This window comes from Trichomycterus rosablanca, chromosome 1 (assembly GCF_030014385.1).
Source record: "Trichomycterus rosablanca isolate fTriRos1 chromosome 1, fTriRos1.hap1, whole genome shotgun sequence".
Taxonomy (NCBI): Eukaryota; Metazoa; Chordata; class Actinopteri; order Siluriformes; family Trichomycteridae; genus Trichomycterus; species Trichomycterus rosablanca.
In genome coordinates, this window is record NC_085988.1 from 72,080,815 (window position 1) to 72,097,056 (window position 16,242).

Below are 16,242 nucleotides of genomic sequence, written 5' to 3' on the forward strand. Positions count from 1 at the left end.
CCAACATCACTGCGCACCAGTGCACAAAGCAAGGTCCATAAAGACATGGATGAGCGAGTTTGGTGTGCAAGAACTTGACTGGCCTGCACAGAGTCCTGACCTCAACCTGATAGAACACCTTTTGGATGAATTAGAGCGGAGACTGCGAGCCAGGCCTTCTCGTCCAACATCAGTGTCTGACCTCACAAATGCACTTCTGGAAGAATGGCTCAAAATTCCCATAAACACACTCCTAAACCCTGTGGAAAGCCTTCCCAGAAGAGTTGAAGCTGTTATAGCTGCAAAGAGTGGGCCGACATCATATTAAACCCTATGGATTAAGAATGGGATGTCACCCAAGTTCATATGCTTGTGAAGGCAGACGAGCGAATACTTTTGTCAATATAGTGTAGTAATCAAAAGGTTGCTTGTTCAAGCCCCACCACTGCCAGGTTGTCACTGTTGGGCCCTTGAACAAGGCCCTTAATCCTAAATTGCTTAGAATGTATACTGTCACAGTACTGTAAGTCGCTTTGGATAAAAGCGTCTGCTAAATGCCTGAAATGTAAATGTAAGTCATAATACCCTATTGCCCTATGATGAACTGGCTACCTGTCTGGGGTGTTCCCTACCTTTCGCCCAGTGAATCAGACCCATCGTGACCCTGAATAGGATTAAGCAGTGGTAAAATGAATAAATGCAACAATAAATAAATGAATGAATAATACCCTGGTCTTAAATTCTACGTTTACCACCAGATACCTACAGATTTCAGGTCCCTCACCTTGCTGATCTCCCAGAGATGTATAGCCAATCACAAATAATTTGCTCAGCCTAAGCAGGACCTCCACTCCCATCAGGTCTAAATAGTTCCAACATAATGATCAGGCAATTAGTCAGGGTAACTTTTAATTGACTTGCAGTGGCCCTTTTCTCTAAGGGGATAGAGCCACTAAACCCCAAGCATTCAGACATGTATCATTACATTACTGTTTGTTTGTTTGTTTATTAGGATTTTAACGTCATGTTTTACACTTTGGTTACATTCATGACAGGAACGGCAGTCACCCACACAAGATTCATCAGCCCACAAGGTTACATCGAACACAGTCATGGACAATTTTGTATCTTCAGTTCACCTCACTTGCATGTCTTTGGACTGTGGGAGGAAACCGGAGCACCCGGAGGAAACCCACACAGACACGGGGAGAACATGCAAACTCCACACAGAAAGGACCCGGACCGCCCCACCTGGGGATTGAACCCAGGACCTTCTTGCTGTGAGGCGACGGTGCTACCCACCGAGCCACCTTGCCGCCTTACATTACTGTAAGCCATGCCATGAAAATGCCATGAAACACAAGCCAGTAAAGCGGTCTAGGTGTCTGAAGCTCCTGCCATCTGTTCATAAATAATAAAGATTTAAGGTTTAAATTTAAGGTCAGATGGACCTACTCAGCATTTTAAACATTTAACATTTCAGATGATGGCATGATTGGATTCATCTAGTACACCTGTCTGGAAGAATATGCATTTGTTATGTGTTTTTAAAACTAATTTATTAAAGGTTTTACTTTAATTTGTATTGGCTGCATAGAGCCCTGATATCAGCTCCACTCTACAGCTTAGGAATGAACTGGAACAACAATTGAGGCTTTAATGACCAACATCAGTGCCCAGCCATACAAATGCTCTTTTGACTGAATTGACACAAATTCCCACAAATATACTTTAAATACTTGTGAGAAGTTTTTAATAAGAGTAGCTGTTGTTATAGATAAAGGGTCACATACAGGTCACTTTTTTAATACCATTTGTTTTAAATAGGATGTCCAATAATCTCATGGTCAGGTGTCCAAATACCTTTGGCCATAAAGTGTATATTGCAGGACTATATACACTCATCAGCCATAACATTAAAACCACCTCCTTGTTTCTACACACACTGTCCATTTTATCAGCTCCACTTACCATATAGAAGCACTTTGTAGTTCTACAATTACTGACTGTAGTCCATCTGTTTCTCTGCATGCTTTGTTAGCCCCCTTTCATGCTGTTCTTTAATGGTCAGGACCCCCATAGGACCACTACAGAGCAGGTATTATTTGGGTGGTGGATCATTCTCAGCACTGCACTGACACTGACATGGTGGTGGTGTGTTAGTGTGTGTTGTGCTGGTATGAGTGGATAAGACACAGCAATGCCTATGTAGGTTTTAAACACCTCACTGTCACTGCTGGACTGAGAATAGTCCACCAACCAAAAGTATCCAGCCAACAGCGCCCCGTGGGCAGTGTCCTGTGACCACTGATGAAGGTCTAGAAGATACAATAGATGAGCGATCCTCCCTGACTTTACAACTACAAGGTGGACCAACTAGGTAGGAGTGTCTAATAGAGTGGACAGTGAGTGGACACGGTATTTAAAAACTCCAGCAGCGCTGCTGTATCTGATCCACTCATACCAGCACAACACACACTAACACACCACCACCAGGTCAGTGTCACTACAGTGCTGAGAATGATCCACCACCTAAATAATACCTGCCCTGTGGTGGTCCTGTGGGGTCTGCTGGCATGTATGTTGTGTTCAAGATGCGTCACATGAGCAGTTAATAGCCCTCAGTCCACTCAGCAGAGTATAAATATGTTTCCATAGCATGCATGTGTTTTTGGATGACGCAGCCTACAGTCTGGTTAGGAACTGTGATCCTCCACAAGGACAGCTGGCACTCAATTTTTAACTGAAGATCTCATGACCAGCTGTTAATATAATGCCCGGTGTTAGTCTCCCTAACGACTACTTACTCATCTACGCACAATTGCACACCGAGCCTGTCATGTCTACAGCACAGATACATACCAGTCATACTTCATGCACTATTGGAGGCTCGCGTGCAGGTAGCCCTCCGTCAATATTTCCTGTCCCTATACGACTGGCTCTGTCTGACCTTCCTTCAAACTTTTCCAGCTTTCTAACCTTAGACACAGTTGGCAGTAGTTGCATCAGGGTACTCACAAAAAAACAGATTTTCAGGCCATTACCTCTAACCTAATTACGGTACAATGAATTCACAAGAACACTTGCTATATGGCATGCAGGCACAGAAACAATACAGATCAAAACAATGGTATCAATAAGAAATATGTCAGTTTGGTGATTGGAATGGGCTGTGATTTCCCTACACCATATGGTTAAAAGTATGTGGACACCGCTTTTAATTATTGAGCTTATGTATTTTAGTTAAACACTTGGGTTACAGGTGTAGAAAATCAATTCCATCCAATCAATTCCATATATGGTTAAAGCCCATGGTTTTGTAATGGAGTGTTCAACAAGCTCGTGGATATAGGGCGCTTTCATGTCTGTGTGGATTTGTTGTGAGTAAATCATTTTCAGGGTGTGTTTTCGACTTGCACATGGCCCTGACAGGACTCAACCCTGATAGGAGAAGCAGGTGTTAAAGAGGCAATTAGTGCAGACAATTCAGAATTGAACACTTAAATTAAACATTTTTGATTAAACTATTTATATACACTGATCAGCCATAACATTAAAACCACCTGAGTTTCTACACTCACTGTCCATTTTATCAGCTCCACTTACCATATAGGAGCACTTTGTAGTTCTACAATTACTGACTGTAGTCCATCTGTTTCTCTGCATGCTTTGTTAGCCCCCTTTCATGCTGTTCCATAATGGTCAGGACCCCCAGAGGACCACCACAGAGCAGGTATTATTTGGGTGGTGGATCATTCTCAGCACTGCAGTGACACTGACATGGTGGTGGTGTGTTAGTGTGTGTTGTGCTGGTATCAGTGGATAAGACACAGCAGCGCTGCTGGAGTTTTTAAACACCTCACTGTCACTGCTGGACTGAGAATAGTCCACCAAACAAAAATATCCAGCCAACAGCGCCCTATGGGCAGCACCCTGTGACGGTCTAGAAGATGACCAACTTAAACAGCAGCAATAGATGAGCGATCATCTCTGACTTTACATCTACAAGGTGGACCAACTAGGTAGGAGTGTCTAATAGAGTGGACAGTGAGTGGACACGGTATTTAAAAACTCCATCAGCGCTGCTGTGTCTGATCCACTCATACCAGCACAACACACACTAACACACCACCACCATGTCATTGTTGAGAATGCTGAGAATGATCCACCACCTAAATAATACCTGCTCTGTGGTGGTCCTATGGGGGTCCTGACAATTGAAGAACAGGGCGAAAGCAGGCAACAAAGGTATGTAGAGAAACATATGGACTACAGTCAGTAATTGTAGAACTACAAAGTGCTTCTATATGGTAAGTGGAGGTGTTAAATTGAAAATGTGAGTGTAGAAACAAGGAGGTGGTTATGTTATGGTTGATCGGTGTAAGTGGTAGAGGCAATGTTTTCAACAATCTATTTATTTCAATATAAAGGTTATCTGACTACATGTTACATTGCAATAGTAGTGCATATAAATAAGGCCATTGCAGTTACCGTATTGTTTTATTCAGTGCATGATTGGACTTTGAAATTAATCTGATGTCTGTATGTGGGTGGATTTACTTCTTCATTTTCGCAGAATAATATTTACTACTCAGAGGGATTGTTTATAAAGGTTGGACTGACGATTGTGTGGTAATCAATGACTTATTTATATTATGACATGCCTTATCACAAAAACAGTGTACTACGCAACACCAAGAGTAGCCGCTTTTGATTGAAGGTAATCGTATTCATTATGCCAAACTCACAGTCTGTTTGAATTCTCAACAGGGTTTCTTTAGGAGAACCATCCGCCTCAAGCTGGAGTATGACAAATGCATACGCAACTGTAAAATCCAGAAGAAGAACCGCAACAAGTGCCAGTACTGCCGTTTCCACAAGTGCCTCTCAGTGGGCATGTCCCATAATGGTAAGCGCCTTTATATAAAGTGTGTGTGTGTCAACAAGTGTCTATCAGTGATTGCTTAAACACACTTTGGGCCTGTTGTAAATTGTCATAAATATTACATTATGACATTTGACAGGTGTATATTGTAGCTGAGATATACTGGTCAAACAGAGGTTAAACAGAAACTGTGTTTTCAGCGAGTGTCAATGACATGGATGACGTGGCGGTACTTTGCGCACTGTTGTCCCAGGACTTTGAACTCACCAGCTTGTCAGAACCAGGCAGTCTGGTGGTGTAAGTCTGGAATAATGTTTGATTACAAAGACTTTGCAGGCAAGCGTGGCCAATCCTACTCAAGTCTGTCCTTGACCTGTGCAGGATCACATAGTGTTTACACACAAACACGTGCAGTCACTGTTGACATTGGCTACATTCTTCAGTCTTCAAAGCTTCACTCAGAGCTGAGCGCTATGATAATATAAACTACATCTAAAAATGATTAATGCCTACCAGTAGAGATTGTGCTACATCATTAATATTGCAGTATAGATGAATAGTTAATTACAGCAAGCTGTCATGTAACCATGCCTGTGGGAATGGCTAGGTTGTATAAAATCTGGTAAAAAATTTTTTGCTACAGATGTACTTAAGTACAACCCCATTTCCAGAAAAGTTGGGACATTTAGTCAAATGAAAAAAGAAGAATTTTGATTTGATAATTTACTTGAATTTTTATTTAAATGACACAAGTACAAAGAACCAGTTTCTGTTGTTTTCACTGATAAACTTTATTGTAATTTGTAAACATGAACATATTTAGAATATAATGCCTGCAACACATTTAAAAGTTGGGACAGGGGCAAAATAAGATAAAAGGAAAGGAAAATAAGGAAAAGTTAAAAGTTACAGTGTTTTGAAAAATTAGTAATAGGTGAAGGACTCATGATTGAATTTAAAACTAGGATCCACCAAAGGCTCAGTGTGCACAAGCAATGATGCATTACAGCTCACCAGTTCGTACCAAACTTTGTCAGTCAATGCAAGATTGCAAATAATTGAGTTTTTTTTACAATCTACCATGCATAATATTGTGACAACATTCATAGAATAAAAAAATTCTCAGTCTGTATAGGGCAAGGCGAAAATCACTGTTAAAAGTCCCTGACCTTCGAACCCTCAGACGACGTTGCATTATAAACCGTCATGCTACTGTGCTAAATTTAGCCACATGGGCTTCTGGCTACTTTGGAAAAACACGAACACAGTTTACCACTATATCAAGAAATTCAATTTTGCAACTTGCAAAACTGCTACAGTTGTTCTTCTAATTGCCTAAACCATTAAAAAAGTAATTAAGAAGAAAGTTGCTGGAACACAGTGCCAGACATGCATCTGTCCCTATTTTTTAAGTGTGTTGCAGGCATCAGTTTTTAAATGTGTTTAGATTTTGCAAAATACAATGAAGTTGCTGAGTACTTTTGTTGGTTAAATAAAGATTCAAGAAAATCAACAAATCTCAGATTCTTCTTTATTGCATTTTACAAAATGTCCCAACAATTATCAACAAGCTACATTTTGGACAGGAGACAGGAAAAACGAGTGGCAATGCGATTGATGTTATTATTTGTAGTTGTAGTTATTAAGTGTAATTGTTTCCCATTTTTGCTAAATGTAATTGGGTCTCTGTTGTTGTACGTTGGGTCTCATAATTCCCCACATATTTTTCATAAAAACAGGTTGGACTTCAGACAGGCCAGTCTAGCGCCTGCACTCTTCAGTGTTATTGTAACATAAGCATAATGTGTCATGTTGTCTGGCTGATACAAGCAAGAACCCCTAAAAAATTGTAAAGATGACAACAAATTTTGCTCAAAAATGCATATGTACTTTTCAATATTAATTGTGTTTTCAATTACATAATTACATAATGAGGAACTACAAATAAAGTGAATAAATAAATTATAAATAATGATTAGGTTGCCGCTTTAACTTTGATCAGAAATGGTTGAAACCTAAAAGGTCCTAAGTATTTCCTTCTGATGTTATTGTGTAAACACCTATGTTTTGTGTTTATATTGTTGTGTATGAACATTTATAAGTATGTGTAACTTTTATATTTATATGTATATATGTATACATTTTTAACCATATTGGTCTGTGGTTGTCTCACTTACAGCTATCCGTTTTGGGAGGATGCCACAGTCTGAAAAGCTGAAGCTCAAAGCAGAGCTAAAGACAGGTGAAAAAAAGGTGGCAGAGACACAATTAGATGATTGGAAGACGTTGGCCAGACAAATCCATCAGGCCTACCTCCAACACTTCAATATGAATAAGGCTAAAGCACGTGCCTTCTTTACTGGCAAGACCAGCTCACAGGTAATTGATGCATTTTCTTAATAAGCAGGCTGTTGTTGTCATTGTAATCCACTGGGTAGAGCTTTGGGTTATCAATCAGTCGGAGCTCCAGAAGACAGGTTAATTGGAGGTACAGTGGTACCTTGTAACTCAACGTCCCCTAAACTCAAAATCTTTGAAACTCAACACCCTTTGTCAAGAAATTTGTACCCTTAAACTCAACGTTTCCCTTAAACTCAAGTTTGTGCGACTGCTGCTTTGTTCAGCGCTCGGCTTGAGCAGTGCGGTAAAACGTCATCAAAGTGCGATATATGAGACGAATCTGCATTTGCATCTGCAATAACAGTCAAATCCACTCTGAAAGCTGCACATGTATCTGTGTTTATCTGGATTTTCCTCACTGTTTCACTTTTAAACTAGTGTTACAGCTCGAGGTTCTGAGAAATTGTGAGAATCAGCTTCTTCCAGAGAGTCTGAAACACTTATCGTTAAAATAAAGTTTAATGTGACTTAATTTATTAAAAGAACAACATGGAAACACTAAAACTCAATTATAACTGCTCATAAGTCCTCTCTACTAATTAAGAAGCATAAGAAAACAATAAAGTAAAGGTAAAGTGCAGGTATTCTTTATACACTGAAGGTTTTATTGTTTTTTTATAGATTTTTAACTTTTTTTAAATTGTATTTCAGTGTTTTTATTATTTTACATTAGCCTACAATATATGCAGTTTAATGGGACCATGGAATGCATTAACAGGTTTTCCATACATCCTTATGGGAAAAAATACCTTAAAACTCAACGCCTTTTAAACCCAACACCACTCCCAGAACCAAAGTCCCCTTGTGATAGACTGTGTGTAATAAATGTGTCCAGTGTGTTTTTCGCTGTTCGCCCAGTGAATCGGTCCCACCACTACCCTGAATAGGATAAAGCGGTGGTAAACCAGACAATGAAGGAATTATTACTTTTTTGAGCTGCATGTATTTAGTTCAAATTCACATCATAAATCTGTAGCCTTATGTATAGATTATTAAAATGTCACATATTTTCAGTACAGTTAAAAGCTGAGATTCTTGGTGGTGGGACAAAACAGCCTGGTCTGGTAATCAATCCTTGCATGTTGTTTCACCTCTCTTAATTCCTCTCCTTCAACAGCCAATTGTCATCCATGACCTGGACACTCTACAGCAAGCACAGCATATACTAGTCACTCAGCTGTTGGGAGAAAGCACAGACGACTTTGCACTTGCAGTGCAGACACAAGAGATCGAAGACAGACTCTTCCACTGCTGTCAGTACACCACAGTGGAGATGGTCACGCAGCTTACAGAATTTGCCAAGACTGTGCCCGGGTTCGCCAGCCTCGACCTGAACGATCAGGTGACATTGTTGAAGTATGGCGTCCACGAGGCATTTTTTGCCTTGCTGGCCTCTTGCATGAACAAGGATGGACTGTTGGTGGCACAGGGTGTGTGCTTCATCACCCGAGAGTTCTTTAAGAGCCTTCGCAGGCCCTTCAGTGAAATGATAGAGTCCAAGTTCCAGTTTGCCATGCGATTTAATGCTTTTGAGCTGGATGACAGCGACCTTGCACTGTTCGTAGCAGCTATCATCTGCTGTGGAGGTAAGACACTGAAAGACACGTTACACTCAGTTTATAGGGTAAAGGCCAATTCACCCGATAATATTTTTAAAGCCTTTTGTAGTTGTTTGGCTGAAGGAACTCTGTCTAAATGCTAGGGCTCTACTATATTTACAAGAAAATACTTTACCGGCTTGTTCTTTTGAGGTGCAGCACAGACTACAGAGAGATGATCACGTGTGTTGAGAAGCACATTTTTACATTGACTATGGAATCCCCAAAGGGACAAAATGCCCTCAATACGTATTATCAGCACACTTCACCACAGAAAAGTCTGTTACACTAACTTTATTGCTATATAATTGCTAGGACTGCCGCATATTGCATATTGTGCCTCATGAATTGGACTTTGACTTCAACTCATGCACACTGACACTCATACCATCATGTCAAACCTACATATAATTCAACATTTCTATCTTTTATATTTATAATTACATGTATATTTATTATAATCCATACTACTGCTTCTACTACATATATTCATTCATACCTATATATATATATATATATATATATATATATATACAGTGTATCACAAAAGTGAGTACACCCCTCACATTTCTGCAGATATTTAAGTATATCTTTTCATGGGACAACACTGACAAAATGACACTTTGACACAATGAAAAGTAGTCTGTGTGCAGCTTATATAACAGTGTAAATTTATTCTTCCCTCAAAATAACTCAATATACAGCCATTAATGTCTAAACCACCGGCAACAAAAGTGAGTACACCCCTAAGAGACTACACCCCTAAATGTCCAAATTGAGCACTGCTTGTCATTTTCCCTCCAAAATGTCATGTGACTCGTTAGTGTTACTAGGTCTCAGGTGTGCATAGGGAGCAGGTGTGTTCAATTTAGTAGTACAGCTCTCACACTCTCTCATACTGGTCACTGAAAGTTCCAACATGGCACCTCATGGCAAAGAACTCTCTGAGGATCTTAAAAGACGAATTGTTGCGCTACATGAAGATGGCCAAGGCTACAAGAAGATTGCCAACACCCTGAAACTGAGCTGCAGCACAGTGGCCAAGATCATCCAGCATTTTAAAAGAGCAGGGTCCACTCAGAACAGACCTCGCGTTGGTCGTCCAAAGAAGCTGAGTGCACGTGCTCAGCGTCACATTCAACTGCTGTCTTTGAAAGATAGGCGCAGGAGTGCTGTCAGCATTGCTGCAGAGATTGAAAAGGTGGGGGGTCAGCCTGTCAGTGCTCAGACCATACGCCGCACACTACATCAAATTGGTCTGCATGGCTGTCACCCCAAAAGGAAGCCTCTTCTGAAGTCTCTACACAAGAAAGCCCGCAAACAGTTTGCTGAAGACATGTCAACAAAGGACATGGATTACTGGAACCATGTCCTATGGTCTGATGAGACCAAGATTAATTTGTTTGGTTCAGATGGTCTCAAGCATGTGTGGCGGCAATCAGGTGAGGAGTACAAAGATAAGTGTGTCATGCCTACAGTCAAGCATGGTGGTGGGAATGCCATGGTCTGGGGCTGCATGAGTGCAGCAGGTGTTGGGGAGTTACATTTCATTGAGGGACACATGAACTCCAATATGTACTGTGAAATACTGAAGCAGAGCATGATCCCCTCCCTCCGGAAACTGTGTCGCAGGGCAGTGTTCCAGCGTGATAATGACCCCAAACACACCTCTAAGACGACCACTGCTTTATTGAAGAGGCTGAGGGTAAAGGTGATGGACTGGCCAAGCATGTCTCCAGACCTAAACCCAATAGAACATCTTTGGGGCATCCTCAAGCGAAGGTGGAGGAGCGCAAAGTCTCGAATATCCGCCAGCTCCGTGATGTCGTCATGGAGGAGTGGAAAAGCATTACAGTGGCAACCTGTGAAGCTCTGGTAAACTCCATGCCCAGGAGAGTTAAGGCAGTTCTGGGAAATAGTGGTGGCCACAAAAAATATTAACACTTCAGGAACTTTCACTAAGGGGTGTACTCACTTTTGTTGCCGGTGGTTTAGACATTAATGGCTGTATATTGAGTTATTTTGAGGGAAGAATAAATTTACACTGTTATATAAGCTGCACACAGACTACTTTTCATTGTGTCAAAGTGTCATTTTGTCAGTGTTGTCCCATGAAAAGATATACTTAAATATCTGCAGAAATGTGAGGGGTGTACTCACTTTTGTGATACACTGTACATATATATATATATACTGTATATATGTATATATATATATATATATATATATATATATATATATATATATATATATATATACAGTATATATATTATCATAATGTGTATGGGTAATACATATACAGTGTATCACAAAAGTGAGTACACCCCTCACATTTCTGCAAATATTTCATTATATCTTTTCATGGGACAACACTATAGACATGAAACTTGGATATAACTTAGAGTAGTCAGTGTACAGCTTGTATAGCAGTGTAGATTTACTGTCTTCTGAAAATAACTCAACACACAGCCATTAATGTCTAAATAGCTGGCAACATAAGTGAGTACACCCCACAGTGAACATGTCCAAATTGTGCCCAAATGTGTCGTTGTCCCTCCCTGGTGTCATGTGTCAAGGTCCCAGGTGTAAATTGGGAGCAGGGCTGTTAAATTTGGTGTTTTGGGTACAATTCTCTCATACTGGCCACTGGATATTCAACATGGCACCTCATGGCAAAGAACTCTCTGAGGATGTGAGAAATAGAATTGTTGCTCTCCACAAAGATGGCCTGGGCTATAAGAAGATTGCTAACACCCTGAAACTGAGCTACAGCATGGTGGCCAAGGTCATACAGTGGTTTTCCAGGACAGGTTCCACTCGGAACAGGCTTCGCCAGGGTCGACCAAAGAAGTTGAGTCCACGTGTTCGGCGTCATATCCAGAGGTTGGCTTTAAAAAATAGACACATGAGTGCTGCCAGCATTGCTGCAGAGGTTGAAGACGTGGGAGGTCAGCCTGTCAGTGCTCAGACCATACGCCGCACACTGCATCAACTCGGTCTGCATGGTTGTCATCCCAGAAGGAAGCTGACGCACAAGAAAGCCAGCAAACAGTTTGCTGAAGACAAGCAGTCCAAGAACATGGATTACGGGAATGCCCTGTGGTCTGACAAGACCAAGATAAACTTGTTTGGCTCAGATGGTGTCCAGCATGTGTGGCGGCGCCCTGGTGAGAAGTACCAAGACAGCTGTATCTTGCCTACAGTCAAGCATGGTGGTGGTAGCATCATGGTCTTGGGCTGCATGAGTGTTGCTGGCACTGGGGAGCTGCAGTTCATTGAGGGAAACATGAATTCCAACATGTGCTGTGACATTCTGAAACAGAGCATGATCCCCTCCCTTCGAAAACTGGGCCTTTCCAACAGGATAACGACCCCAAACACAACCTCCAATATGACAACTGCCTTGCTGAGGAAGCTGAAGGTAAAGGTGATGGACTAAACCCAATTGAGCACCTGTGGCGCATCCTCAAGTGGAAGGTGGAGGAGTTCAAGGTGTCTAACATCCACCAGCTCCGTGATGTCATCATGGAGGAGTGGAAGAGGATTCCAGTAGCAACCTGTGCAGCTCTGGTGAATTCCATGCCCAGGAGGGTTAAGGCAGTGCTGGATAATAATGGTGGTCACACAAAATATTGACACTTTGGGCACAATTTGGACATGTTCACTGTGGGGTGTACTCACTTATGTTGCCAGCTATTTAGACATTAATGGCTGTGTGTTGAGTTATTTTCAGAAGACAGTAAATCTACACTGCTATACAAGCTGTACACTGACTACTCTAAGTTATATCCAAGTTTCATGTCTATAGTGTTGTCCCATGAAAAGATATAATAAAATATTTGCAGAAATGTGAGGGGTGTACTCACTTTTGTGATACACTGTATTTGTATATCGGACACACAATTGCACATCTTTTGCATTTTCTTGTATTTTGTGTATTGTATACATGCACATTGTACACTTGTATTAGTTCTTTTTTCTATCTATCTATCTATCTATCTATCTATCTATCTATCTATCTATCTATCTATCTATCTATCTATCCATCTATCCATCTATCCATCTATCCATCTATCCATCCATCCATCCATCCATCCATCCATTTATTTCATATGCTTCCCTAATAACAAATGTTACATTGCTAAACACAAACCTTAATTTTTTAATTTTACAGCAGATTACATATTTCATGAGAAACGGCTAGGTAGGGCTTTGCTAAATGCCCATGGTTTTGGAATATAATGTCCAACAAGCACATTTTTAGCCAGATAATGTACTTGTATAGTGTTTTTCCTGGATTTGGCATTTCAAACAGTTAGTGTCATTTTAAGTTCAGCTTCATTCAGCTTCAGCTTTGTATAGCCAAGGCTGCAAACCACAGTGTATTACAGAATTGTTCTTTTTTTTGTGGATTCCTTCTTTGCTTTTTTAGCACAACCCACACAAACAATGCTTTAACTTTATGTAATCTAAATTAATGTCCATTTCTTTATTTCAATTCCAACAGACCGACCGGGACTGGGAAATGTTTCACAGGTGGAGCGCATTCAGGAAAATATCATTCACGCTCTACGGCTCCATCTGCAGACCAACCATCCCGACAATGCCTTCCTCTTCCCTAAACTCCTGCAGAAGCTAGCTGACCTTCGGCAGCTTGTAACAGAACATGCTCAGTTGGTCCAGGCCATTGAGACGACACAGGACACCTGTCTACATCCACTTCTGCAGGAAATTTACAAGGATATGTACTGACCTTCAAACTGGTAGCAGATTCTGAGGTGGCCAATGATTACTGTATTAACCTGCTTTGACTAACTGAAGGTCTGATATTAAAACTCAAAGCATTATAAATATGGCTTAGTTGTGCAATTTCTCAGGACCAGTAGTCTACTGTACAAGTGCTTTTTAATTTGCAGGGATATGAAGCCAAAGCCAAACAAATGGTTTGAGTGAACTCTAAGCTATCATACACTGATCAGCCATAACATTAAAACCACCTCCTTGTTTCTACACTCACTGTCCATTTTATCAGCTCCACTTACCATATAGAATCACTTTGTAGTTCTACAATTACTGACTGTAGTCCATCTGTTTCTCTGCATGCTTTGTTAAGACACAGCAATGCTGACAGAGTTTTTAAACACCTCACTGTCACTGCTGGACTGTGAGTAGTCCACCAACCAAAAATATCCAGCCAACAGCGCCCTGTGGGCAGCGTCCTGTGACCACTGATGAAGGTCTCGAAGATGACCAACTCAAACAGCAGCAATAGATGAGTGATCGTCTCTGACTTTACATCTACAAGGTGGACCAACTAGGTAGGAGTGTCTAATAAAGTGGACAGTGAGTGGACACGGTATTTAAAAACTCCAGCAGCACTGCTGTGTCTGATCCACTCATACCAGCACAACACACACTAACACACCACCACCATGTCAAAAATGATATCTTTCATGCAAAGGTGTAAAGAGTGACAGAAATTGTTACTTAGTAACGTAATACTGTTACTTTTTAAACATTTCACTTGAATAAAAGTACTAATCCAAATAATTACTTGAGCAAGAGTTTTACCACTACTTTATCCTGGTCAGGGTCATGGCCAAATCACTGGGCTCAGTGCAGAACATGACCCTGGACAGGATGTTAATCCATCGCAGGGTCTCAGCTTTTCCCCCTCAGACATAGCCAATCGTCTGTTTGTAGACACAGACCGGCCAAAAGCTCAGCTGGAGATTCAAACCCTGTATTCCAGTGGTAGTGGAATTTACCACTAATACTTTACAGTAATGCTGATACTTTCTGCCTTTGGAATTTATTTGTGATTTTTTTTAATTAATTAGTTTTTTTTTTCTTGATTTTGCTTTAATTGCTTTATTTTGTTTTATTCTAGTTTTTTTTGCTGTTTTGGTTTGCTTTAAGATGTGTAATACTGACTTGCACTTTAGAGCATCCATAGAAGAATGTATGATATTATGCCATGCTAACATGCTGGAGTACAGCTTTTACGCCACCATTAATTTAAGACCAATACCTAATTTTGAATAGTATTTAAATATGTATGTATATATGTACATGTATATTTGTTTTGTATAAAATTGCATACATACTGTATATATGTACACACTTTATAGCACTCCAACTTTATTGTAAAATGATGTTATTTATTTTTGAAAAATAAATCACTGCTTTTAGAGAACGATGATTATTATAATACAAATCAATTAGGGGTGGGTAATATGGCAAATTTTTTATCACACACAATATAAATATGTACTTAATATTTTACTAGACTTTGGAACCAACAGACCAACCAACTATATTGTGAAAGATTTTTTTTTAATCCTACATTTACAAAACATTTTAAGTACCAAACAATGAACAATAAATAGTTGTAGTTGTTTTAAAGCATAAATAGTTTAAATAATTGTTTTATTATGAGAGAAAAAATACTGCCAAATATGGCTGGTGCTAGTATGAGTCAATGAGCCAGTTTGTTAATCCAAAGTTCATAACAGACTCACACCACAACTTCAGGCACTACTTAAAGCAATAAATATAATAAATAAAAGAATAAAAATTAATTTTATGTATACTACCTTAATAGTCATAGCAATCTACTACTACTCTATTTGCAATGCAAATGATAAAAATATTATTAGTTCTTAGTTTGAAGAAAATGCATACTGGAAATTTAACATCCACTTCCTTAGTTATAAACGCACAAACCCACAATAATAAAACAAGTGTGGCATAATTCACAGTAAATATATTACTTTGTAGTATCACCCAGGCCTAGTTTAAATCTATATGTCACATTTAATTTGTCTTGTATTGTGGTCAAAACTATGTTGATTAATTGTAATTGTATTACCAACTAGTTCTGCACAGACAGATTATGTGTAACAGTGATTATTATATTGCATAGATACTCAGGAACAATTATACTAGTATTTAGGATTCAAATTGCATGTCTCAATATGACAGCTGATAAACTGCACTTAGTTCGATATAAATAAATTATGACTATTAGGTAGAAAAAATATTTTTGTATGTGTTTGTATGTAAAAAGACATTGAATGAACTGATGAATATGTACAGTGTATCACAAAAGTGAGTACACCCTTCACATTTCTGCAGATATTTAAGTATATCTTTTCATGGGACAACACTGACAAAATGACACTTTGACACAATGAAAAGTAGTCTGTGTGCAGCTTATATAACAGTGTAAATTTATTCTTCCCTCAAAATAACTCAATATACAGCCATTAATGTCTAAACCACCGGCAACAAAAGTGAGTACACCCCTAAGAGACTACACCCCTAAATGTCCAAATTGAGCACTGCTTGTCATTTTCCCTCCAAAATGTCATGTGATTT

The 16,242-nt window shown here is 39.7% G+C and overlaps 1 protein-coding gene across 1 annotated transcript in view; it reads left to right on the plus strand.

Annotated features, from left to right (window-relative positions):
• The window catches only part of pparaa (peroxisome proliferator-activated receptor alpha a), a 33,904-nt gene extending 20,191 nt beyond the window's left edge, over positions 1-13,713 (plus strand). The window contains 4 exon segments of the mRNA XM_062996031.1: positions 4,750-4,888; positions 7,044-7,243; positions 8,382-8,850; positions 13,370-13,713. Coding sequence (XP_062852101.1) covers positions 4,750-4,888; positions 7,044-7,243; positions 8,382-8,850; positions 13,370-13,614 — 1,053 coding nt within the window. The 3' untranslated portion in view covers positions 13,615-13,713.
• Positions 13,714-16,242: the final 2,529 nt, after the last annotated feature.